At 41.5% G+C, this 27,722-nt stretch overlaps 1 protein-coding gene across 5 annotated transcripts in view; it reads left to right on the top strand.

Annotated features, from left to right (window-relative positions):
- Nucleotides 1-240: 240 nt before the first annotated feature.
- NR3C1 (nuclear receptor subfamily 3 group C member 1) overlaps nucleotides 241-27,722 on the top strand; it is a 91,748-nt gene continuing 64,266 nt past the window's right edge. The window contains exons 1-2 of one of the 5 annotated variants that reach the window (XM_072146121.1): nucleotides 241-502; nucleotides 2,550-3,728. In XM_072146121.1, the coding sequence (XP_072002222.1) occupies nucleotides 2,563-3,728 (1,166 nt within the window). In that variant the 5' untranslated portion in view covers nucleotides 241-502; nucleotides 2,550-2,562. The other 4 variants (XM_072146122.1, XM_072146120.1, XM_072146123.1 and 1 more) reach the window with 4 other exon arrangements.

The following is a 27,722-nucleotide window of genomic DNA, read 5'->3' as shown; positions in this document are numbered from 1 at the left end:
GTGGGGGGTACAATGGACCCCGTTCTCAACCTCCCTGGGGTCCCATCACTGAGACCCTCCATGGATAAGGGCTAACTTGTTGTCACCGGACCACCCGGATTGTTCATATAGCCACGATGGTGTGATGTAGCTGCCGTCCCAGCTGAGGGATGTATTACAATATGTGTATCTGCGGCTGTAGATGACGCGGTGTGCGGTTAACCCCTCGGCTGCCGGCGCCGCGCTGTGTCGGGGCAGGAGCGGGGCTGTAGTTGCCGGCAGCAGCCAACAGGTTGCAGCGTTCCCCGCTCGCAGCGTCTCTTCCTCCCTCCGCGCAGGGAGCCCCCTCCGCCGGGCGGCCGCCCTCTGCCTCTCTCCTCCCTACATGTCCGGGATAGGCGGCTCCCAACCCCGAGGGCGCCTCTGCCGTCTGCACCGCGCACTGGGGCCGCTGTGAGCCGCGCACGGAGGGGGCACCGTCCACCCACACGAGAGACATGCCCGGAGTGTGAGGCCGGGAGGAGTAAGTGTCAGCAGTGCGGGGCGGGCGTGCACAGGGGGAGGAGGGAGCAGCTGTGCGGCGCGGACACTCCGGGACTACTGTGTACAGGGTGACGCCGGTGTCGGGACGATGTTCCTGGGGCGCCCGGGGAGCTGCTCCGCACTCTCGTGTACGTATGAGGCGCTGCCGGGGAACTTGTGTGTTGTCCAGGGCACAGCGCCGAGCCGGAGCCGCTGACGTTACCGCACATGTAAGTAGCCACGAATGGCGGCTGAAGGGCAAACGCTGCCCCCGGCCCCTCCATGTAGTTATGCGGAGGAGCCCGCCACAAGTGACGCGGCAGCTCCTCTTACTGCCTCCGCCTGCAACTTTCGGCGGCTCCGGTAACGCACTCCGGCTCTGTCATCCGTGTGCACTGGGCCCAAGAGCTGACTCTTGTCCCGCCGGCGTCTATTTGGCTACATGGAACTTTTCTCAGCGCGGGGGGAATACCTGTTATTAATAATACAGCCTCCCCCCGCAATGTTCCGTGGGCCGCTCCAGCTGTTGTGAAACTCACTACTCCCAGCATGCCCCGGGAGCCCGCCGCTGGGAGTAGTAGTATCAGCGGTGGTCACAGGTAGCCGGGCCATGACGTGCACCGAGCGGAGGGCTGCACCGCGCTCCCCCGTCACTGGCGACCTGTTTATTTCCTCTCTGCTGACAGCGGCGCGGGCTGCGGGGGCGGGGCCGGGCGTGACGTCACGCTCCCACTAGTATTAATAGCCGTGTGTACAGTCAGCCTTGTTGTTATGTACGGGTGGGTGTGTCGTGCAACAGGTCGGGGAGCCAAGGAGGGGGCGATCGCCGGGATCTAACGGCTGAGCCGACCAGGTCTGTGTGTGGGAGGAGCCTACGGATCCCCCCCTCACTGACAGCCTGTGATCAAGTACTGCTACACACTGGAAACTTTGTTACAGTACTGTGATCATGGGATACTATAGGAGTTCTCATAGTAGACAGTCATCTGTGGTATAGGCTGAATAATTGGGCCTATGGATTCTTTCCTTACCATATTTGTCATAATATCCTCTCTGTTACAGTATAATAAGGCTGTAGGGAGGGAGCGCTCTATATGACGCGCCCATTCATTTCGCCATACCTATGCAATAAATCTGCTGTAAAATCCCCAGCTTTGCTGCAGATTTCAATTGTACATTGTAAAAGAAGGAAATCCACATAACAAGTGACCTGCTGTGTGTCATAATCTGCACCACGGGTCTATGTACGCACAGAAAATGTATACAAAATGTGTGCATTCACCCTAAAGAACATGATGCACAGGCTGTGTGGTTATATACTGTAGATATCGTTGTATGTAGATAAATATATCAATTTATTTGTTTGTAGCATCAACATTCCCATATGTCTTATCCTACGCACATTATAGGGGGCACAGTGACCTCTCTGTATGTATTTGAAGGGAGAATTGGAGAACTCAAAGAAAACGCTAAAGAAACAGAAAATATCTCTTAATATTTTCTATCTTGAGCTCACAATGGCATCCGGCAGCTGGCTCTTCAGACTTCTTATAGCGACAATCTGCATTCGCCTTAGTGGTCTGCTGTACTATTCTCTATAGTCTGAATGTGAGGCACAATATGGAAGATTAGGAAGTTGTGATTTGCATTGCTAATGGGACATTAGTGACACAGTGCAATGTATATTTGCTTCTCCGCGTTGCGTTCATGTATATTCTGGTCAATAAGGGCTCCTTTGTTTGAGTCATGAGATGAGACACGAGAGAGACTGTATATAATTAATGTATCTCCATAAGGGAGTAATAATACAGCGCTGAGCATGGCATTGCCTGCCGCATCTGGCTAACAGTGATGATCGTTCTGGCTTGTGGTGAGAATAACGCAGGGTTAATATTTCTACCTCTCCAGCTTTACTGTATTGTTTTATTCTTGTGGCAATATTATTAGTAATAATAGTTTGATAAGATCATGGGCAGAACACTGTCAGTTGTTTTTTGTTGTTTGTTTGCTTTTGGTTTTACTCTATTTTGTTTCCTGTTACCCTTCAGGCATCGGTACTCGATGGATCCCAAAGACCTGTTAAAGCCACCCAATGGATCTCAGGCTGTGAAGAGCGCACATTACAGTGACAAGACAGGGAACGTGATTGATTTATTTACAAACTACAGAGGTGGAGCCTGTGTGAACATTTCTACATCTTGTGCAACACCACCTGCAGCACTGCCAGACACCAGACAGCAGCAGCAGCAACAAGTGGCCAGAACTGTGGAACCAGCCAATGGTTTGGGCAATGTCCCTCAGCCCGACCTGTCCAAGGCAGTCTCACTCTCAATGGGACTCTATATGGGGGAGCCAGACACAAAAGTAATGGGCAACGAACTTGGTTACACTCAGCAAGCTCCACTTGGAGTCCCTACAGCAGATAACGATTTCAGGCTTTTGGAAGAGAGCATCGCCAGTCTTCAGGCAAAGCCACCCATCTCGGAGAAAGCGGCAGACGGCCTTGAGGACAAAGGCGACATCAAATGTGACATGTCTGCCCAAGCAAGTCCTTCTGTACAGGGTCAGGGGGGCAGCATTGGGAGCAGCGTTGCCAAGTTGTATTCCAAAGACCAAAGCACCTTTGACCTTTTAAAGGATCTAGACCTGCCCCCTGATTCACCTAGGGATAACAAGGGCAGTCCATGGGAATTGGACCCTATCTTTGAAGATGACGCAGTTGGCTTGCTTTCTCCTTTGACCACTGATGATGATTTTCTTTTGAGGTCTGGTGCAGTAACTGAGGACTGCAAACCTCTCATCCTGCAGGATTGTACACCCAAAGCAGGGGACATGCTGCTGCCCAACACAGAAATACAGTTGTCTCAAGTGAAGACTGAAAAAGAGGACTTTATAGAACTGTGTACCCCAGGGGTGGTAAAACAGGAAAAGTTTAGTCCAGTTTGTTATGGTGGCCATTTTGGATCTGGAGCTGGCCTGTTTGGTAATAAAACATCAGCAATTTCTGTGCATGGTGTCAGCACTTCAGGGGGGCAAATGTACCACTATGATTTGAACACTTCCCCCATTTCGCAGAAACAGCCAGATCAGAAGCCAATTTTTACTTTGGGCACACATCTGTCCACTATTTCAGAAACTTGGAATAGGTGCCATGGGACTGGGGAAGACAATACCCCGGGGAATGTAAATTATCCGGGCAGGCCTCTCTTTTCAAATGGCTACTCAAGGTAAGTTTGATGTATATGCTGGATTATTAAGGTTAGATAAAGCAATAAACAATGTAGCTGCTCCTTACTCAGTGGACTTTACGCTGTCGTCTGCGGTCTCCCGAGCACTCATTGGGTTAAAGTTCTCATGTCGGGTTGTTACCTGGTAAACTTCCAGTGTTATGTTCGGAAGAACAAATTGATGTTGTCGCTTGGTTTAATTTCAAAATTGGTTAATATTCCACAGGGGAGAGTGCATATAAAATGCGCAGCCACTTGTTTGTTTTCCCCGGCTGCTGCTTTTATGAGTGTTTGGCAGAATAAATTTTGTACGTTGACACTGCATTTTGCAAAGGATCAACCTTTGTAATACTTATCAAGCCAGGGCTACGTTTTCAGGTTTTGCACTCCTTACATTACAGTGAATTTGTATTTATGGTTGTTTAGATGGAACTGGGAAGGTGTAACCGTTATTTTTATGTCCCTAACATTCTACATTAGTAGAATGTAGCTAGAAAGATTTTGTTGGCTTAAGGGAAGTCTAAATTGGCTTTTCGGTTTGTGAGCCTACTTTAAGCAAAAGCTCAATAGGCACCAATGTAAAGGATACTTTTTTTTCATTGTAAAAAGTTAGGAACTTGGAATGAAAGGGTCAACAGGATGTCTATAGAAGTATCTACACACTGTAGTGCCAGGAAACCCTTTACCCACAGGAGGTGCTGAGCCATGAATTTACTTTTTACAGGTTCTTCTGTGGGTGATCTTTGCTGATAGCGATGGTTCAGTAATATCATTATTTTAAATAAAAAAATTTGGTTAAAAAAAATTCAGAAAATCTTATCCTATGTGGACTTGTATGTTTGTATGGTAAATAGCTACCAAAAAATCCTTGAATGGTCAGATGGTGCAGTCATTCTTATGTAGCAGGTAATAATGTGACTGGAGTCACCCTGACAGGTTTATATTTTTTTTAGTGCGGTCATGCTGTTACAGCAACCTGTGACTGGCAACGTGACCCCATTTAATAATTACATGCCATCCACACATGCCATTTATGTCCACACAACGTGAGTCACAGCAGTCAGACACTGGCTGTAAATCTACTCAGAGTTTAGTTATAATGTGGGTGGTTCTGTTAGTGATTGAGGGTTATCCACACTGAGGCATTTAGGACCACCTACTGGACTCCTAAACACAGGATGAGTTATTCTGAATATTTTACTACTTGGCTAATATTAATCTGCGCAGCTCCTCCTGCTTCATAACATGCTGCTGATAGATCACTCCTCAGACCCCTGCTGCTCTATAACATGCTACCTGCAGATTACTCTGCACTTTAAGTGAGACAAGTTCCCTTATAGCTTCACATAAGTCTAAGGATATCAATGCAGTGCAATGCAGAAAGGGAAGACTGAACTACTATGGCTTCTTTGGATCACAAGGCTGCAGACCAGGCAGAAAAATTGGATGTATACGGAATAAGTTGATGGTTATAGCACGAAACTTGGCCAACAAATATTTACTTCCACAGTATGTGCAAAGTGCATCTTTCATATATGCAGCGTGAGTCATGAATCAGCACTCAGCTCATAGATATGTGATCTCTTAACTCGTCATTTTAATCGGTTTGACCCAATAACCATCCATTAATTCTTGATGCCGAAGTCTTTATGGATTTAAAGATGATGACCTCGCCTGCTTCTGAGGATGAGGTGTTTTTATCCAGTTTGGCTAATACCGTATTATCCGGGGGAGAAATGGACACTGATCATTGGTTTCATAGACTGGGTAATTTACACTCACAAGCTCGTGGGAGTTCTGATAAATATATTACATTTTTAGATATAATGGTCACTCTAGAAAAATTGGATTTTGGATACTTTTTAGCGCTGCCCCTACCCCCCAGTTTGGGAGAAGTTGTCATAGACAGTCCTGGGTAATAAGTTTAAGTAGGTGTTATAACGTTTTTCCCAATGTAGCGATTTCCACCATAAATTCTACATGATGGTTCAGCACCTAGAGGACACTGGGATTTCCTGTCTTGTATATGTGAAAATAAAGTACAAGTTGTTCTGTAGTTACTGATGCATTTCCTAGTAACTGTAATGCAGGAAATTTACAGAGAAATACTTTCTGTTGCTTGTATGACGTAGCAGGAATATGGCGAAGGCCACGGATGTTACTGACTACATAGAGCACATGCAGCCTCCTCTCTGCTTATTGTCACACTATTCCTGCCACTTCCCCATGTCTGCCGCTGAATCTCCATTTTTCGGCTGAGTTTTTGGTGGGTGGGGCGAGCAGTAAATATACAAGTGCCGGAGGCACGTACTCTGGACTGGCATTGCCTCAGATGGCTTTTTTGCTTTTTTTTTTTTTGGACTGTTGTGAGACTTTTGTAGGAGTGTCTGTAAACAGCATTGCTTACTAAAGTGATCCCATAACCGTAGGCATTCAGGGTCACAATGTAAGAGTCTTACTTTAAAATCAGATGAACAGTGTACATTTTTAGTGGGCTATGTCACCCTGCTTTCCCAGGGTCCTGAATGGTAAATGTGCCTCATTGCGTCTTTTTTTTTTTCCCACCCCATTGCTCTCTCAGAGCTTACTAAATCATCCTATGTTCAGTTAGTAATGTGTCCACATTGTTTAATCTGTGATGTACTATATTATTGATCGGAACAATTCCCTACATGCCCCTATGATATATTGTAAGAACAGGCGGTCCCCTACTTAAGAACACCTGACTTACATACGACCCCTAGTTACAAATGGACCTCTGGATTTTGGTAATTTACTGTTCTTTAGCCCTAGGCTACAATAAACAGCTGTAACAGTTATTACAAGTGTCTGCAATGAAGCTTTATTGCTGGTTCTTATGACAATCTATTTTTAAAATCCAATTAAATTTGGCTGGAGTTACAATGATAAAATATACAGTTCCAACTTGCATACAAATTCAACTTAAGAACAAACCTACAGAAGCCATCTTGTACGTAACCGGGGGACTGCCTGTATCTACCTTTGTATGTGCCTCTGGGTCCTGCTAATTGACTTGGAGATGACCTGAATAATGGGGAGTTCAGTTTAGAAAACCTTTATATATTTTATTTATTGTTTTTATTGGTAGCTTATTCTATGTTTTTTTTTTTTTTGTTTTTTTATCAAATGCATTTTTATTCAATGTTTTACAGTTTTAACAATGTCAGACAAGTACTGTACTTGTTTAGTGTATGCTCTTAAGGGGTATAAGCAATCCATATCAGATCCTGCTCTTCCATTGAATCCACATATACCACAAGCCTGGCAGATGATCACTGTGTCATCTAGATCCCGACAATTTAGACATTGTGAGTTCTCATCATTAGAATATAGCTTGCTTTTAAAGTTTTTTTTTTTTAAATCTTTGAATACCCCTTTAAAACCAGACCCTACTATAGTTGCTAAAAAATCATTCATCCATAACTACCTACATGTAGCTCAGTCCCAACCAAGTGTTCTAATATTGATCACATACAACAAAAATCCTTCAATAACCCTTTCTGGTATTTATTTTGTTCATTCAGTATCAGAAAGGTAAGAAATTGTGTCACCAAAAGGAAGTTCGAATGGAGGGTGTCTGCATGACCATGTGGTTCACCAAATAATGAAACTAGATATTCAGATCTTCTTTACTCACAGCAGTTGTGTAATAACCTGTTTTGTGGGAAGCGGTATCATATCTTCGTCAAAAGAATTCTATTTTTAGGGAAATGGAAAGCTTCTTACAGAGGGGTTTTGACATTCTGTTTACATAGCATAATGTGGGTGCACACACTGGGTAGCGGAGGGACCTCTATAGGGTTTATATTTGCCGGAATTTTACCTAAGGCACTAGAAGTGAGTTTTGCAGGATGTCGATGTGTGTCTTTCAAGCATAAAATGTATATAAATTTCCATTTTTCAAGGAAAGTGTTGCAATGTCTTTTGTGTTAAGAAGTTTGCTATACTTTTGTATGTGTCATTCTTGCTTCCGACTCGACCTTATGAAATCTGGAAGTTGTAAGAAAAAAAAAAAAACGTAATTTACTAATTTCGAAAATCCTCTTTTGAGAATCTGATAATTCTATAGCCACTGAACATGTTGTTTTCCATTCCTTCAAATATACAAAAAAGCCGCTATTTATGTGTCTGATGGTTGCCAAATTATCTGAACTGGGACTCGGGTAGTGCTGTGTACACGTGAAAAGTAGTTGCTTAGACCTTCCCTGTCTTGCTCTCCGGGTTCAGCTCTGGGTCCTAATGCTAGTTGCATATGTCGGCTAATTCTTGCTGCTGGCATCTGGACCCAGAATTTAGTGGCAAAGGGATCTGAAGAGGGGTGGCTTTTTTTTTTTTGGTTTATTTATTATCAATTGTTCTGGGTTCTGCATTGTTATTTGTCATGTGGTCTGTATTATTAATCATTTCCTAGGTGCTATATATTTAATGCTGCTGGGGTGGCGTTTGTAGTTTTCTGTTACATAGTCTTATTTGATGCTTCAAAGTTTGTGGTTACAAGTCTGACTCCTTGGAGTGTTGAAGTATGCCAGTGCTGCCCTCAGACAAACATATGTTACACTCCTAATCTTAAAGCTCTTTAGATGACACCTCCATGTCTTAAAAGTAGTTTACTTTCATGGTATGATGGTGTATAGTGCTGCATTTGATCCTGTTTTTGTTGCTGTCATAGTTTGCCATTGATGGGACAACCAATATGAGAAACCTCTGTTAATATTGTTATATAGATTTGGCATTACTCTCCGACTGCTATGATGTTCAGATTCTCACTGACTCTGCATAATATACTGCAGCATGTGAAATGTGATCTTTCTAGATGCAGGGAGGAAGAAGGAATAGCCAAAGAGCAGTGGACATGACATGTCATGAAGATAAAAGGAGGGGGGCACCATTGTTCAGTGTACAGGAGATCACAGAGGCAGGACTAGCCTGCAGGGACATCTCCACTACATGGGCTACATCATTAGGCGACTCATCTTACAGCAAGTCATTTTCTTGAGTTACAGCTACTATGTTTTTGCCACCGAAGACCATTTCCACCCCCTTTAACTCCCTGCAAGGTGTATATAGTCCTGAAGCTACTTCGTGCCTTGCACAGCTCTAGCAATAGTTACCAGTGCTCGTCACACAACGGAGCAAAACCCCTTCACATTTTACTCCACTTCCCCAACTTCAGGGGCTTCTGTTTTGACCACTGAATCCAAAGTAAAATGTGGGTGTCTCCTTTTAATAGATAAAATACCTATTAGAATAATATCCCATCATGGCAGTAGCTTGTGTTATTACAACACAATCCCTTGCTAAATATGTTGTTGCATAAATAATGGCAAAACATTAATTATAAAATGTGGAGGGACCGGTTACCCTGCTTTTGGGTGTTCAGCTAAAAAAAAAAAAAAATCTATGTATGTTCCGTGTTGCTTTTTACTTCCCCCTCCTCCCCCATTAAACCAACGTTGCACTTTGAGTCCACTGTGAGAAAAGCGCCTTATGTATGTTTGTATGTTGTTGTACAACATTGTAGTGTAAGAAGCTATCTACATGGTGTACAGCCTGTTTACTTTCCAGCCAGGCCCTGAAAGTAACTAAATTTAGCATATTTTTAATCAGTTTGGAGCAGACGGTGATACTACATGGTCCCTCCTAGTTGGATAAGAGGCTAAAGAGTGTATGTGTGTAATGCCTCTGACATCATTGTAATCCTGCTTATAGTACTCTGCAACTAAATATAAAAGAAAGGAAGCTTAGTGTCATGTACTGTGCAAGTAAACAGTGTCAATTGGATCACTTTCAGGACTGATAAGTTTGGGGCTTCTATAAGACGAGATGAAAAACTTTTGTATTGTTCTGTTTCAGCCAATTCCTCGGGGGAGAGGTTTAAGTTTTTAGATTGAGATCAAAACTAAATGATCCGACTTCAAAATGTCATTGTTGTATGAGGTACATACTGCTCCCATATGCGCAGGGATTCTGAAGTCCATTCTGTTGGATCTTGTAATACCATAGTCAGGGGATCACCATTCCTGAAATGGATTTACCTACCCAAACTAATTACATGGGGATATGCCCACACATGCCACTCAGCAGCTGGAAATTTTACTTTAGAAATTTGCAAATGAGGCTGAAGTGCTTTGCAGAGCACCTCAGGCCCCCCCCCCCTCTAAGTCTTGCTGGATCCAGGAGTGACAGAGCTGTAAGGAGAAGGATGAAAGGAGGCAATGGAAGTCTAGCTTTTGGTATAGTACATAAGTACAGTATAGTATATGAGTACAAGCCAGAAAATAAACGCATATGTCTGGGTTGCCTGTGTGGGTATCGCCCTATGTAACATTGCAGATTACCTTTTTAAAGGGGTTGTCCGAGAGTAAGAAAAAGTAGCGAGGTGGCCGGGGAGGAGCTGCATACAAAAAAATGAACTTATACTTGCCTCTTCCGGTGCTCCTGGGGTTTCGTGCCATGGTCCCTACATGTTGTGCCCCTGTTTATTTAGAGGGGCATGAAAGCTTAGCTAGGGTGGCTTCTGGGTGGTCGGCAGTGACGGTGGTCGGCAGTGACGGTGGTCGGCAGTGACGGTGGTCGGCAGTGACGGTGCACAAGAGCTGAGAAATAGTGATGGGGGGGGGGGGGGGGGTAGAAAGTGATGGAGGCTTTGAGGACGTGCTGTGTATGACTGATGACACATTGTTACGGCACATAAATGGAGAGCTGCTTGTAGCCCTCCCTGGGCTCTCACTTGTCTTTAGTTAACAAGACCCATGGATGATGCCTCGGGTTGTCTTTCTTTTCACAATCTGATTGTCTGACATCAAACTAATGCCCGAAGTGTTCACCTGGTGATACGTTTTTTTTTTTTTTTTTGTTGAACAAGAATGCTTTCCTATAAAAAGGATTACAACTCTCCACTAGTTGTGTGTTTACAGTAAAATAATCCCGGCTCCCTGTACGCTTGTTCCCAAATATATATCAGCCTAATGATTTATTACTGCAGACACATGAACAAATTAGTCACGGCACAAGCTCTCGCACTTCATGGAAAACCCACTGCTGATTGAGCGTTGGTGGTGACCTTGCCAATTGTTTTTGTTGTGTGTGTTAGACAGGAGTACAAGGCAACAGCATCATTGTAAGCCCCCAAGTGGTAGGGCAGAATTGTTCATGTTGAATAATTTTTGCTGTATTGTTGGCTACATTTATTGAATGCACTGGTTTCTGTATATCCAAATACATATATACTGCCATGTAGACTAGTTTATGTGGTTTGACATATTTATGACTCCTAAATGACCCAGTTATTATAGTACAAGTCATTGTCAAGTTTCATTTTTTCCTGGAGGCACCACAGGGACTGTGAATGTGGCCTTACCTTTGGAAATGTCCCTTATTCATGATGCATTTGAACTTCTATGCTGCTGTAGTTGCTCAACAAGTTTGTAAGTTGTATGTCCAAGTATATTTATGGTTACCCAGCAGAGGCCAATCAACCTTTGACCTTTCTTTTTTATAGTTTCTTTTCAGTATAAAAAATTGCCATCCATAGTTGAGGGAAAGTTATGTTTGTTCTGTTATTGCGAATTATATTATACTTATTATTTCTGACATCTAGCAGTGCTGTCACTTTTTCCCAAATCCTCCAATGGGTCCATAAATGGAGTAAATCGGAGGATTAAAGGACATCTACCACCAGGATGAAGGATCGTAAACCAAGCCCACTATCATACTGGTGTGTGCCCCCTCTGTTAGGATCTGTTCTTCTTTTAGCTCTTAATGCCCTTGTTTTTACAAAAAAAAAATGCTTTAAGAATTATGCAAATGAGCATACAGGGCTCCGGCACCATAGCTGTTAATTGAGCCTGGAGCCTCTCTGGCTCATTTGCATAATTTTTGAAGCCCTTTTTTTTGTAAACACAAGAGCATGAAGTGCTAAAATAAGAGCAGATCCTCACAGAGGGAGCACACACCAACATGAAAGTGTGCATGGTTTATACTCGTTGATCCTAGTGGTAGATTTCCTTTAAGTTCTACTTGATGTGTGTCTGGTGGAAATTTTATGGCATCTGAATAGAAAGGGTATGTTCACATTTTCTTGTGGCACCAAAAAAACATACTTCTTTTACATTTGGGATAACGAGTAACCCGTCCAAATGACTTATGCCCACTTTTGGCAATATGTTTACACACATTTACTTTTTTGACCACAGCATGCATCCAGGCACTGCGGCTGTGGTAATCTTCTTATATTTTTTTATCTATGGCTTCCTTCCTTCCAAAATCAAAGTTTAAAATTATGCTAATGAGCAAAAAGTGCTCTAGGTGGACTTTCCCCCTCCCACTCTGCTGTTTACATCAGGCAGAGGGTGGGGGGTTCCTGAGCAGGAGGGTTAGGCAGTATGACAGCCGATGAAGCTAGAGCACGAAGGGGATCTGGTAACATCCTCCAGAGCCCTTATTGCTCCTTAACATAATTGTTGATTTTGGAAGGTAGGAGACCATGGATAACAAATAAGATTATTACCACAGTCACAGTGCCTGGGTCTGAGTAAGTGTCCCTGGTTGATCATGCTTGATTTTGATGGTAGATTTCCTTTAAATGTTAACATTTAAAAAAAGTTTTTTAAAAACCTGACAGAATTTTGATCTATTTTTGGTGTGGCAAGGGTTTTTAGTATTATAAAGGGAACATGTTTTCTGGTTTTTACACTTTAACTTGATGACAAGTTTCCTGAACTTCTAAATTATTGACAGGTTTTTAATTTTTTTTTTTAAATTAAAAAAAAAAAAACATCCCTTACTGTTAACCTAAACATAAAGCTGCAGAATCGATTGAGCATCTCTACAGAGAAGTCCCTGGACTCCTCTTGGCGTCTCCTTCAGGCCACATAGTTGTGTCGTTCTCAACACATAGTTGTCCTCTCCAATGAAATTCTGAAGAGTCTTTTCTTCGCTGTAGACATGGATAGTGAGTACTAAAGCCGAGCAAGAGTGGTAACCTAATGGCCGCTGCCCTTTTAAGTATGCAAATGCATCATAATAAAAGTTTCTTCTATTTTTAGTGCACTGACATATCCCCCCACCGGATTCGGTGGGACAGTCCGGGAATTTTGGGTCCATTTCATGGTGCTCATCTTTTGCCCCTCATTCGCACGCAGTGGAGAAAGTTGCTGGTTTTGCACTGAAGTGAAATGAATCCCTTCCTGACCAATTGGATATACAGACAGTCCCCGGGTTACGTACAAGATGGGTTCCGTAGGTTTGTTCTTAAATAGAATTTGTATGTACGTCGAAACTGTATATGTTATAATTGTACTTCTAGACAAAAACAAATTTTGTCCCATTGACAATTGGAGTTTCAACATTTTTTGCTGTAATGGGACCAAAGGATCGTCAATATAACTTCCTGCAGCCTGTGAGTAAAGTATCCAGAGAGCTTCACCAGAGGTCTCCGTGGGTAGAGAGGCCCGTCTGTAAGTCAGATGTCCTCAAGTATGGGACCACCTGCAATAAGAATAAGACTTTATTACGGTAGTGGTTTTGATGCAGAAACTTTCCAAAATCAAATCATGGGAACATCGCCTAAACAGTGTGTGAGGCTCATTTATGAGAAGAGATTTGTGTTTTTTTCATTGCTTTTAATGAGGTGAATATGCGGAGAGAATGAGGCTTTTACAAGCCTTGTGTAACCCGCCCACTGCTTATAAGACTCTCCACGGGCAAGGAATGTATCTCTACATCCCATGTCCTTAAATGCTCCAAGGCTGCAGTACAATTACCTTCTCAAGTCCTCCTGGGGTTGAGAGATGCTCAGCCCGTTTTTATCACTTTCACCCTCTTTGGAGCCACTCGCACATGCCAGCGAAGCAGCAAATGAAATATCCTTGTGTGCACATTACAATATTCCCCTCAGGATTAAGAGGCCAGAAGTGTTTGTCCAGACATTAGAAAACATTGACATCTTAACCGGATCACAGCAGACATGAAACCGCAGCCTAGATTACTGTTATGTGCTGCAAATGAGCTAGAACATTCCCGCTTACTTGGTGTCTTCCTCCTGACATTGTGCTGCTCTCTACAGCTTCATTCACTTGTGTAATTGTAGTATTGTATGTGATTATCGCAGAACACGTTGCCCAAATTCATTTTCTCTAGTCATGCAATTTGGGGGAATCTGCTTCTGTGCACTTAAAGCTTGGAACGTAAATTGTGACCACAGAAGATGTGTGTCTGATTTTGGACAATCCTTGTAAGCCTTAAAATATTCGCCACAGTGATGGAAGTTTTATAAATTGAGGTCATTGTAATAAGTCAGACACACACTCACTTTTTCTCTCTCTTCTCGCTCTTTCTTTTTCTCACTTTCTTTCTTTCTCTTCTTTCTTTCTTGTTCTTTCTCTTTCTTTTGTTCGTTCTTTCTTTTGTTCGTTCTTTCTTGTTCTTTCTCTTTCTTTTGTTCGTTCTTTCTTGTTCTTTCTCTTTCTTTTGTTCGTTCTTTCTTGTTCTTTCTTTCTTTTGTTCGTTCTCTTTCTTTTGTTCGTTCTTTCTCATTCTTTCTCTTTCTTTTGTTCGTTCTTTCTCTTTCTTTTGTTCGTTCTTTCTCGTTCTTTCTCTTTCTTTTGTTCGTTCTTTCTTGTTCTTTCTCTTTCTTTTGTTCGTTCTTTCTTGTTCTTTCTCTTTCTTTTGTTCGTTCTTTCTTGTTCTTTCTCTTTCTTTTGTTCGTTCTTTCTCTCTTTCTTTTGTTCATTCGTTCTTTCTCTCTTTCGTTCCTGCTTTCTCTCTCTTTTTTTTCTTAAGGCTTTAGGCCTAGCCTCCACGAGAGACATTTTTAAAGTGACCTCCTATTAGCCATTGTGTAAGAAAAATGTTGCAATTTTACTTATTTTTGTCCCATGAACAAGGTGCAAAATCTTAGACCCTATTTTTTCCTCAATCTTAATAATGGATGTATAATGCAAGGTCCATTTAAGTCTACAGAGAAAGGAATAATTTCCATCGCGTTTTTAGTTTCGGAAGGCCCAGACGCAGCTGTGAACTGGACCTATGAAGAATGGCACTTGGTCTTTGAAACCTCAGACTGTAAGCTCTTGTGAGCCAGGGCCCTGCTATATAAATAGGGATTATTATTATTAGTGCTAGAGAGGAGGCTCTGGAGTGTATGTCCGCTGTAACCACCACCAATGGTGCACTGATTACATCAGCTAAAATTAAGATTGCATTGAATCACCGGTTTCCTCTAATGATGCAGAACACTTCTTCTACAAGCCTATATGTTTAGTTTACGTGACCTGAGAGGTTCCCTTTAAAGGCAACTGTCTCATTACCCCCCTTACCGGCCCCTTAGAAGTCTGGATACAGATGAAATCCTCCAGGACCCCATTTCTGTGTACTTATGTTCTCATTTATACTGTTATGCTACGTGGCTGTGGTCTTCAAGCAGTGGCCATTGAGCATCCACAGGCTGGAGACCACAGATACAGTATGTGGTATTGAAGCATAAGGCGTAGGTGGAGGTTGGGAGCAGCAGAACAGATAAGGGCACATCTTATTTGTTTTGGTTACTGCCGGTCTAAACCAGGATTAAAGACTTCCTTCTTCTTAAGCTGTTTTCCGGACATTAGGGTTCAGATTACATTACTTTTATTTCCCTATTATGGATGTTGGCTGCATCCCCATGGATAGTTTGTGCAGATTACATAACTATTTCCTTAACAATATGTGTCTCCTCTTTGTACCCTTTAAACGTGTGTGTGTGGGAAGGGGGGGGGGGGCGTACATAGTTAAAGGAAATCTACCACCAGGATAAAGAATTGTAAACCAAGCACACTGACATACTGGTGAGTGCACCCTCTGGCAGGTTCTGCTTTGCTTTTAGCTTCTTAGGACCTTATTTTTTACAAGAAAAAGGTTTGACAAATTATGCAAATGAGCCGCCGGGGCTCCAGACTCTATAGATGTCAACGGAGCTTGGAGCCCCGAAGGCTCATCTGCATAATTTTTAAAACCCTTTTTTCTTAAAAACAAAGGCATATGAAGCTACAAGAAGGGAAGATCCTGCCAGAGGTGGCGCATACCAGTATGTCAGTGTGCTTGGTTTACAATCCTTCATCCCGGTGGTAGATTTCCTTTAAATGGATGAATATACCTTTCGTCTGAATATTCCCTTTCAATAGCTGCAGGCTATCCCTATGCATAATAAGCTATCATACCAATACCAAACCCCCTGTACACATGAACACAGGTCAGCCAAGCGTTTGTATGATCTGAATGTGGAGAGGGGAAGTAGGTCCTCCTAGGCACAGCTTATCTCCCTCACATATACTTCTCACCCCCAACATCTGCCTTTCTGGTACAAAGAGCACCCACAGACATTACATGTTTATGCCTCAGGCAGACATTTACAAATATTTTATGTGGAGAATTGGTGATCTGTCTAGTCATGTATATGCGTTAAGGGATTAACAGATTAAATTACTTGCATGTTTGGTTGTTTCTTTTTGTGGGGGGAAGACTTCTATGAATCCAAGATTAATTTTTGTTAATAACTGTTGTCATCAACATCATTGCTGAAGAACGTGTGTGCCCTTGACCTACTGTAAGAACCAGCCGCATGCTAATAACGGGTGCGGTCCCTGCACGTGTATCTGAAGGAAATGGCGAGCTTGCACGCCACCGTGTTAATGATGTGGAGACATTAAAACTGGTTTTACAATGCTCCGTGCCAACATCTTCCCTCCTCAGAAACAGAGAATGTATTATTTTGATGTCTTCATTTGTATTTACCATAATTGGTAGATTTGGACCCATATACACGATTGGTTTTTTTTTTTCGTGGATCCATTTGGAGGTTGTTGAAAACAGATCCTTGTTTGCAGTTCAGGCCTTCCCTTAGAAGTCTATAGGAAGACAAAGGATGGCACTTGATATATACGAATTACAGGCGGTCCCCTACTTAAGAACACTCGACTTACATACGACCCCTAGTTACAAACGGACCTCTGGATATTGGTAATTTATTGTGCTTTAGTCCTAGGCTACAATGATCAGCTATAACAGTTATCACATGTGTCTGTAATGAAGCTTTAGTATTAATATTGATTCTTATGACAATCCAACATTTTTAAAATCCAATTGTCACAGAGACCAAAAAAATTCTAGCTGGGGATACAATTATAAAATATACAGTTTCTACTTACATACAAATTCAACTTAAGAACAAACCTACAGACCCTATCTTGTATGTAACCCGGGGACTGCCTGTATAGGCTATGTATCAGAATCATGTCACCCTTCAAGAGGTTTGGCAAGCTAAGGATCTGCTGTTTGTGGCCAGAGAAAAACACACATTCGTGTTCAGGTAGCCTAAGGCTGCATTCACATGACCGTATGAAAATGTCCGTAAGCTACCCGTACTGTACCGCTTTTTTTTACGGGTTACATAGGGCCACATTCATTTGAATGGACAATATGTCTAACCATTTACATTGCCGTTGTTAACACTGTGCCGTATTGAATACTGAGCGTATAAAAATATGAAGCATGTCCTATTTTCTCCCGTATTCTGGTGCCGTATGCCCTAGAGGTCTATGGGGACGTATAAAATATGGGTTACATACAAGCTGCATACTGATGAAAAAGTCCCATACATACGGGCTCATGCGGCACAGGAATACGGGACATTTGTGTGAATTTAGCCTTCGTCTGTGAGTGGCCAGTCTCAGCAAAAAGTTAATACATTAAGAATTAAAAAAGTGGCCCTGAGTGACCATGCTTGCTTACATCAGTTGCGGAGTATAATGATAATACAGCGCCATCGAATTCCATAGAGCTTTACAGATTATGGGGAACATATACAAATAAAATAAGACCTTACAGAATAATAACATAGTGATACGAAACAATAGGAATGAGGGCCCTGCTGAGGATGAAGGGGGTGATGAGAGGTATAAGAGTTTGATTCCAGAATATTGCCATTGTTTGTTCTTTGCTCTCAGAGGGGCCTGTGACCCTGGTACATAGGTAGACATGCACAATTCAGATTCCTGAGGAAGAAATGGATTAAGATAGCCATCCAGCGATTACCATAGAAACGGCATATAAAGAACGTAGCAGAGAATGGGGCTTATGTAAGACTTGCCAGCTTTTCTTGCATGTTGAATTTGTCATGCATTTCCCATGCTGATATAGATTTATCTTTCATCTCTTACAGACTTTGCGGTGGTTTATCGCTGCCCAGCATGAATCAGCCCTTTTTAATTATACATGTGGTATTAGACATAGGTAAACTACTTCTTTTTGTCTCATTCCAAATAAATGTGGGAGATAACCACTGATTTCCACTCAGAAGGCTCTGAATGTCTACCATTACAGGGGTGTATGTAACTTTAGCCTTTTATTGGCCATTGCATTGGAATTGCATTAGAAAATGTAGTCTGACTAGGCAGTCAGAAAAAGTTGTGCCGTGATGTAGCAACCCCATTGAGACGGGAATAGGGGAATCTTTTGCTGCCCCAAACATAGGGCTCTGACAGAGAGGTTTAGGCTCCTGCCTCAGCTCAGTTTCCTGAAGCTTATTTGCGGAGAGCCATAGGATTGGTATGAATTAATAGAAAATGAGCAGACAATTTAAAAGGAGACATCCACCACCAGGATGAAGAATTGTAAACCAAGCACACTGACATACTGGTGAGTGCTCCCTCTGACAGGGGCTGCTCTTTTAAAAGCCTTTAAAAAAAACTAGGGCATAAGAAGCTAAGAAAATTATGCAAATGAGCCAGAGGGGCTCCACAGGTTTTAATGGAGACTGGAGCCCCTCTGGCTCATTTGCATATTTTTTAAAGCCCTTTTTTCTTAAAAACAAGGGCATAGGAAGCTAATAGAAGAGCAGATCCTGCCACTGGGGACACACATCAGTATGTCAGTGTGCTTGGTTTACAGTCTTTGATCTTGGTGGTAGCTGTACTTTAAGTGAAGTATTTTGCAAAGAACTGTACATTTTTAGAATCCACTTGCGGGGAATCTATTGAATACCATGACATGACATCAGCAGCGTAGTGATGTCCTGAATGTATCTGGGGAACCATCATGTTATCCCTCTTGGGTATGCTTGCTTTACAATGATGCTTCCCTGTACTCCTCGCTCTAATCCCCATGGGCACTATAGAATTTTCCAGCATGCATATAGGATAGCAGTCCATTGCAGTAAATTCCTATTCATGACTGCTGGATTTACAATGACTGTGTCATGAGCCAAGGTGGCAATTATCAGTCAGTAATAAAACACTCTTCTGCTTGGCCCCTTGTCAGAATCATTTTCTACCTCCCGATCTAGATGACCTTGGAAAGGATAATTATGGTGGTGCTCCGGAGGCCAAAATAAGAGTAATGAGGAGCAGAAGCACAGGGCCGACATAAGTCATGTCAAGGTTGTAGGGTTATGTAAGATAATGTCTGCTCTTCCATCAGTCAATATCTGTTTATAGCATCTAAACAATCTCTCAACACACACATCTCATAAAGTGCAGAGAGAGAAAAGTCATTTGTGATTATTAATATCTTCAAATTCATCATATTTTATGGCTGTAAAGACAGAGGAAGCCGTGTAGCTGGGGCAGAGCCAGAGGTGGTTTTTCTTCAGTGGCTTGTGAGTGAGGGTGCAGCAACATTTCCTAGAGAAGTGGTTTTAACAATATAATGTAATTGTTCTCTTCCGGTATAATACACCCCCTTACGAGGGCGCATAGGCCCGACTATTCCATTTGCACAACCTTCTATGTTGCTGCTTCTAGAGAAAAATACTTAGGAAAAGATACTTCTGCGCTCCTTAATTTTTCCAGCCAAAGCTGAAGTGCATCCAGCAGGAAGGATGAAAAACTTGGAATTTTCCCTTTTGGAAAACTCTAGAATGTGAAACTACATCTCTTCAAGGCACATTTTCTTTATTCACTTGTGTTTTAAAACTGCAAGATGTTTATATATTTTTTTTTTTATTATTATTTGTAGGTTTCTCTAAATGGTTTGTCCCTTCTGAAACTTCTGAATACCCTAAGTTGGTTCTTTTTATAGTTTTACTCTTCTATTTTAATCTGTTTAAAGGGGTATTCCCATTTCAGCAAATAAATTGTTTGAATAATGAAAAGTTATACAATTTTCCAATATACTTTCTGTATCAATCCTTATTTTCTAGATATCTGCTTGCTGTTATTATATAGAAAGCTTCTTTGTTTCCTTCCAATGGATAGAATTCTGACCATGGTCACACAGGGTCAGTGCTGTGCGATAAAACGAGCCTGTGTGACCATGGTCAGATTTCTATCCACTGGAAATAAACCATGAAGCTTTTCAAAGGACAGCAAGCAGAGATCCAGAAAACCATGAGGATTTCATACAGAAAGTATATTGGAAATTTGTATCATTTTTCATCATACAAACAATAACATTTTTCTGAAATGGGAACACCCCTTTAACAATTGGTAACTGAAACAGATTGATTTCTAAATGTTCTCAAATATTTGTATTTAGAACTTCTGCTCAAGTATTGACCTACTGAAGTTATTCGATTTATCTACTTAAAATGTGATTAAGTAAATAGCTTTCCTTGGTGCTATGTTTAGATAGATGGCTCTATCCTTCGGATCCCTCTTGATGTGTTGATGGCTATTTAACTTAAAGAAGGATCTGTCGTGTCTCCTTGACTCCGTGGCTTCTATTCTTCAGGAAACACTGGACCTGTAGCCTCTTTTCCCTTAATACTGTAAAGTGCTACTCCTCTTTAAAATTAATGAATAAATTGATTTAAACAAATTTCCTCCAAATTTACCCTTTTCCCGTTCAAACATTACATAAAGCAATTGAAAACAATACTCATTCAATATTGCTCTATTTGTACAGACCTAAACTTTGAATCTACCTCATTGTTCTACTTGCCTTGGGTGTGCCATAAAAATACTAAAGCTAAAAACAGTATGAAGAACTATATTCTTCGTAACCATACAGTAGTAATTGTAATAAAGTACAGTGTATTATAAAAAAAAAAACCAAACCCGGTGTTCTAAATTTGACCAGCGCTTTGGCCAACAACTAGTCTTCTAATGGATGGGGCTTGTTGTGCTCCAACATGGCAGACCTTTTTTCCCCCTCGACATGGACAAGACTAAGATCGGAAAATGTTGCAGCATTGACTTCTGAGAAAACAGGGCTTAAAACCCAGCAAAAGCTTCACTGTATCAGCAAAACCTAATAGTCAACTGAGGTTTGATAAAACTGGTTTCTCAAGCAACTTTACATGCCATGAAGAGGAAAAACTGGAAGAATAATGTGACCATGACCACACCAGTGCCCGGCTTTACAAACTGCAAAGCATGTGCGTTCTCAGAAATATGAGAAAATCTAGGCACCTTGGTAACAAATATTTTATTTCCTCATCACGATGCAAATTGCAGGTGGTGTGCCTCTGACCGTCCTCAGTTAATCAGGTTTTCTTGGAAGCGGCTCCCTTTCTATAAGAGCCTGAGCACTGCATTAACAAAAGAGCACAGGGCTCTGCACTAATTGCTGACATGATGGCGGTTCGAGGGATTCTATGCCAGTGTGTGGGTGCAATCTGTAGTCAAATAGTACAAATGTTTGACATTCAATCAGATTTTTTTTTATTTTTATTTTTTTAATCGAACTGGTGTAATATTGCTTTGTGACTGCATCAAATGGTTAATCTTTTTACTATGGACTCCGCTGTGTACATGTGGTATAGTGGCTGCAATGATCATGAGCCTCTGTCTATAACAGGGTAGTTTTCTTACAACCTTAATATACATTCGATAAGTCGTCTGCGTTAGGCCAAGTGGCTAATGTGTAGAGGGTCTCCTGGTTGTTCTCTAGTAGCAGGAGAGATAAACATGAACATTTGGCTGAGGTTTTTGTGTATGACAAAGCTTGGAGGATTATCTGTTGGACAAATTGTGGTAATGGGGCCATAAACATGTCCATGTGGATTTTGGATCTATATGTGGCACGCTGGCCGAAGACTGACAACTCTTCCATTATTATGAATTACTGATGCATTTATGTGAAAAAGCTTCCATATGCGGTTATCTATAAGGATCCTGAGGATGAGTATATACAAGTATACCCATAAATGGTGACATGTTTCGACTTTGTTTTATCTAGTATGTATGTTTAGACTTTACTTTTATGATCCATAAAAAAAAATGAATGGAACACTATTCTTAGCCCAAGTCTCAAAAAACCTATGGGATCTATCGAAAATTATTTAGTTTTTACTACTGGGTTCAGTGGGTTCAGACCTATGTTTCTTCATCACAATTACAACGGAAGTTGGACAGACATTTAATAGCTTCCATTAGTTTCAGTTTGTAACATTTTCGTAATTTGAGACAGAATAAAGTGTTGCAGCTTTATAACTTTCCATATAACGGAAGTAATAACGAAAATGGTACAGAAGGACACACTTAAAGTCGATACAATGATGGAGGTCGAAGGGAGATGTGAACTGGACCTTATCTGGTTTATTAAAACGGTAGCGCTGATAAATAATTGTTCCGGGGCTTCATGATAAATAACAAATGTCCTGAGGTCGCATCTGATTTGTATGATCAAACTTTAATAGTCACGTATTCTTATAACATCATATGATGGGGCTGTATGGTAAGATGTTTCCTGTTGATTACCTGTTGTGAAGTCAAATTTTTATCATTTTCAGAAAATTAATTGCTGCAGACTTTTGTTGGAATTCCACCTCATTCTCTATTTCTTTCCAGAAGATTTTGAAATCAGAAAATGTGTTACCAATTTAATACAGCCCTTACATACCATAAACTATATTTGGAGTGGTTTTTAGAGTTGATCTGCAGCACAAAAACCACCCTCCGATCAATGATGTTGTCATCTGCCTCACTATTTGCCTACAAAACAACAACCTTAGAAAATTTGGCAGTCCTCTGTCACTGAAATATCATGTGCAGCTTGCTTATATTACAAATGCTTGGTAAGATTGTGAAAGTGAACCCCAGGCAGACCCCAGTGGTAGGAGCTCAGCTTAACGGGGATGTTGTAAATCAAAATAAATGTTCTTGCTATCATGGCTGACTTGGCACACTTCATGGTTGGTGGGTAATGTTGGAATCAACAAGTTTGGCCAGCTTTGCTCTTGTGAGGCTCTTTCTTTAATCTCGTTGTCCGCTCCTGGTCCAAATCTTTCTATGAGATGTTTACATAGCTTATGAACGGAGGAGGTTGTCTAAGGGATAGACTTTGGGGGATTGCGGAGGCGTCATCTTTGTGAATGGAATAGTAGTACACCAGTATAACCACCTCCGTAGCCACTTCTATGAGACTGACAGGGAACATGCCTATCAGTCACCATTTCTGCATTGATGTAACCATTCTTCCTTTTGACTGCTTGGCCTATCTGGAAGTGTCAGGAAAGCACATTTGGAACTGGTACTTTTTTGGCCAGTGTTTTTCCAGGTTGATTGGAAAACCTATTTAAAGAAAATCTACCATCAAAATCAATCATGATAAACCAGGGACACTTACTCATAGGTCCAGGTCTGTGACTATGGTAATATCCCTATATTCATTATCCATGGCCTCCTTTCTTCTGAAGCCAACTTTTACATTTGTGCTAACTCGTCTCAGTGTTAGTGTGTAAGGCTCGTTTTTGTCCCCCCTCAGCAGCGAGCACTTCCTGCTGTGTTCACAGTGCTGAGGGAGCAGGGGGAAGGGTGAGACAGTGTAATAGCCTGGCACTGCCTACAGAGTGCTCAGAGAGCCATTGATGTAATGCTCTGTAGGCATAATAAATTATACTACGGCGGACCCTGGAGGTGCTCTGCAGAGCACCTCGGGCTTATTTGAATATTTTATAAACATATTTTTTTGAAAATCCGGGCGTTCAAAGTTGTGAGAAAAGAAGATTGATGTAAACCGGGTTGGTTTGCGGATATGAGTAATAATCATCTACAATATTTTGATGGGCCTCGACTGATCACTCGCACACATCATGCCTTCAGTACTTCCAGACTGAAGAATCCAAATTCTTGAGGAAGGTTTCACATAAAGTGCAATCTGGGTCCATCCAAACAGTATATAAGGGCCAGTGTGGTATTCCTACCTATCCTTTTATAGCACATTACTCCATCCACATCAGGTCTTCATTACAAAAACAGCAATGAAGTGGCTTCAAGGGCATCTCAGGTCCTTCTGCCACACTAAAGGTAACATTATAAAGTCCTCATTCTTAGATTTCACTGTTTGTTTAGACTGAAGTTTAAGGGAAAACTAATAAGACATTGGCATGAGTCTCTTATTATGTTAGACAATACGTATAATCTCTTCGTCATTGCCCCATGCTTTCAGCTTGAAATCTGAATCCTGTATATCATTTATCTCTGCATATTCGTGCCAGACCGTCCACACGCTTCATCTTCAGAAACCCTGCTTTTCTAGTCTTAGACGCTGTGGTCACTGAAGTTCATACACTGCTTCTAAGTCGTAAATCCCTGCACCAAATTCCACGTATCCTTACACTTCACATCAAAGCTTACAGCTGTGTGGTCATCCTAAAGCGTCCAGTCATACACATGTTTCAGACCTCCTGTCATATACAGTAGTGAGAGGATTCTCAACTTCTTGCTTTTTATGATTCATAACCAATTCGAGAAATGATATAATTGCCCCCACCCCCTCAGGGTCCCACAACACCGCCTTGTAAATCCGAAAGAACAGTCACCGCTCTCCGCCAAGTTTCAGTTGTTTAGACCAAGTCAGACCTGGTTTAAATTTCTAGAGAAGTCCCCAACGCTCACACGATTTGCTTAAATTCCATTCAATATCCTGCTACTATATTAGGGCTCAATCACGCAAACTTAATGGATCTCGATAAGCTGCGGCATCATTCGGTTCCCAGCGACGTCTATAGCGCCCGGTCACTGTGTGGTGGGCACATGTTGTCTCACTGCACCATGACCATGCACGACGAAATATAGGACATGTCCTCACATTCGTGTGAATGTACCCTAATATATCAGATTTTCCACATAGAAAGTCCACTATTAATATTACTTATGCATCTTTACGACATAGTTAGCGATGCCTCGTTCATTACCTTTCCTCTTGGATGACGTGTCCAGCAATGTCTGTCGCAAGATTAATAGCTTTTTAAAACACTGTTGTTTTTTGTTGTGGCCACCCAGTGGTTGCATTGTGCTTTACAAGCTTCCAGGGTTTTGCTAACATGCCTGGTTTCATGAAGAGTCTTTAACCCCTTCAGGACTGCCATGTGCCTATATACGTCTTATTTGCACATGCCCAATGCGGAAAGGACGTTTATAAACGTCATGACAGTGGCCAACTTCAAACTGCTATATCTCCTGAACCCTGGCACCTAGGAACACAATTCATATGGTGCCATATTAAACAGGAGTTATCTCCCTTTTAATATGATATCTGAATTGTATATGGATGCTTCACAGAAGCTGAGATATCCACTCTTAAAGTTGTAGTAAAAAAAAATTTGATTTTTAAATACAGCTTTTTATTCCCAAGATTTCCGATTGTAACTTTGAGAGTTGATATCTCTGGTGCTATGAAGCTTCACTACAAAATCCTTATATCATATTAAAGATTCCCCTGTTTAATGGTGTTACTAGGTACCATGGCTCAGGAGATACAGCCGTTTGGAATGTGTCCCCTCCATCCTGTCAGCTGAAGGCAGAATATAAAAGGAGCTACAAGACTTAGCTTACAGGTTGCAGAATCGCATAAGTATGCTCTGCATCTGTAGCTGAACTTGGGGAAAGAGTGATGGAATGATGCTGTACATATTTATAACTTATATTGGCAAAAGTTTATTCAGTTTTACTATAAACTAAAATAATAATTTTTTTCATAGTAATTTGTTGGGCAATTTGCTAAATTAAAAAAATATGTAATTCATAAAACTTTCCTATCAAGTTAGTCTCACGTCATGGAAAAAAAGAAAGGAAAAATTCTTTTGATATGTAAAGCGGAACTGCCACAATTGACCTGGACATCAATGACCCTCGAAGGGGTTAATCAACTTACAGCTCAGTCATGGGGAACACATGAAGATATAGGAGGCACTAGAAGTGGTTGCGGTCTTGGAGGTCCATATGTTTGTACAGCGAGCTCTTACCTAATGTTTTGGTGCTCTGGGATTTTGTTCTGTTTCTTTTGTTGAGAAGCTGTTGCTGTTAGTCCTGGTAATAACAGTTTCCTCATCTGCTATGTGCGGTATTATAGGCATTTTCTGGGTTAGGACAAAACCTCCTTTGTTCCTTCCCGAGGAGATGGAAATGCCTTGCACTTGGCTTTGGTGGTGTGATGGAATATACTGTATAAGGATGAGTCTGCAGACCACACATATAATTGTTGGAGCAGAATTTTGGGCGCTATGTAATCACACAGGGAGATATGATCAGCTTTATATACATAATATTTTATTCGTAGCGATGGAAGGGTCCAATCAGTGACTGACAACCTTCCCTATCTGCACAGTTACATGGGGCCAATAAGTTGAAGGTATAAAAAAAAAAAAGTATACCGTAATTACAAATCATAATGAGTCATTACTATCAAAAATATATATTATTTGGCTCCCCCTGCTATGCACAATCTACTGTGTTTCTTCTGCTCTATAGCATGTTGCCTGCAGATAGGACACTTTGTATAAGCGACTCATCTCCTCCTGCTCTGTAACATGCTGCCTGCACAGAGAACCATATGTACAATCTGCTGAGCTGCTCCTGCTCTATAACATTCTGCCTGCAGATAGGACACTATGTATAATATGCTGGGCTCCCCCTGCTTTATAACATTCTGCCTGCAGATAGGACACTATGTATAATATGCTGGGCTCCCCCTGCTTTATAACATTCTGCCTGCAGATAGGACACTATGTATAATATGCTGGGCTCCCCCTGCTTTATAACATTCTGCCTGCAGATAGGACACTATGTATAATATGCTGGGCTCCCCCTGCTTTATAACATTCTGCCTGCAGATAGGACACTGGGCTCCCCCTGCTTTATAACATTCTGCCTACAGATAGCTCACTATGTATAATATGCTGAGCTCCTTCCGCTCTATAATATGCTGCCTGCCGATAATGAATAATCTGCAAGAGATGGGAGATTGTTATAGTAACTTTACATAAAGGTGAAATAAATCTAGGGAATCCACGTCAGCATCATGAAGAGGTCTAGGAGTACATGTCACTATGACATTGTGCTGCTTTCAGTACAGAAATATTACATTGGGATGCAATTAACAGACATTTATTCTTGTTCATGGCATTTCTGTGTGAAAGATAACTTCTAATAGATGTTTCTAAACCATGAGGGAATGTTCACACAATGGTATTTGACCCAGATTTTTGTGAAACTGGGAGCTGGAGTGGGCAGAGTAATTTTTGGGGGTTAGCCTAGGCCACAGGGGGTTGTCCAGGATTTTTGAATGCTTGGGGACAATCATTCATGTGAGCACTCCTATGTTCATGTAACAGGGCTTTAGAGGGAACCATAACTACTTGTCCAGTCAGGTAGAGTATGAGATGCCCTTTCTAAATTCCTTCCTTTATGTGAAATCTCATGTTTACCTATAAACAAACAATCTCGCCCTAATATTTCTATGATTTACTGAGATGAATCAAGTTTAGTGGATGCAGGTGTAGTGTCACTTCAGAAGCCATCTGTTTTCTTCTGTAGCACCTACATTCTGTGTCATTTTAAAGATACAGATCTCATCTTTCAGATCCAAAGCTTTGATTTCTTTGAGCTACAGAACAGGACATAAAGACGGTTAGAAATTAAAGAAACATAAAGACCGTTGAATAACACTCGACACATTGCATTTCTTACTGCAGGTTACGTACAAGAATAGGATCCATAGGTTTGTTCTTATGTTGAATTTGTATGTAAGACGAAAATTGTAGTTCCAGACAAAAAAATT

Source organism: Engystomops pustulosus, chromosome 4 (assembly GCF_040894005.1).
Source record: "Engystomops pustulosus chromosome 4, aEngPut4.maternal, whole genome shotgun sequence".
Classification (NCBI taxonomy): Eukaryota; Metazoa; Chordata; class Amphibia; order Anura; family Leptodactylidae; genus Engystomops; species Engystomops pustulosus.
Note: the sequence above shows the minus strand (reverse complement) of the source record. Positions and strands in the feature narration are given on the sequence as shown.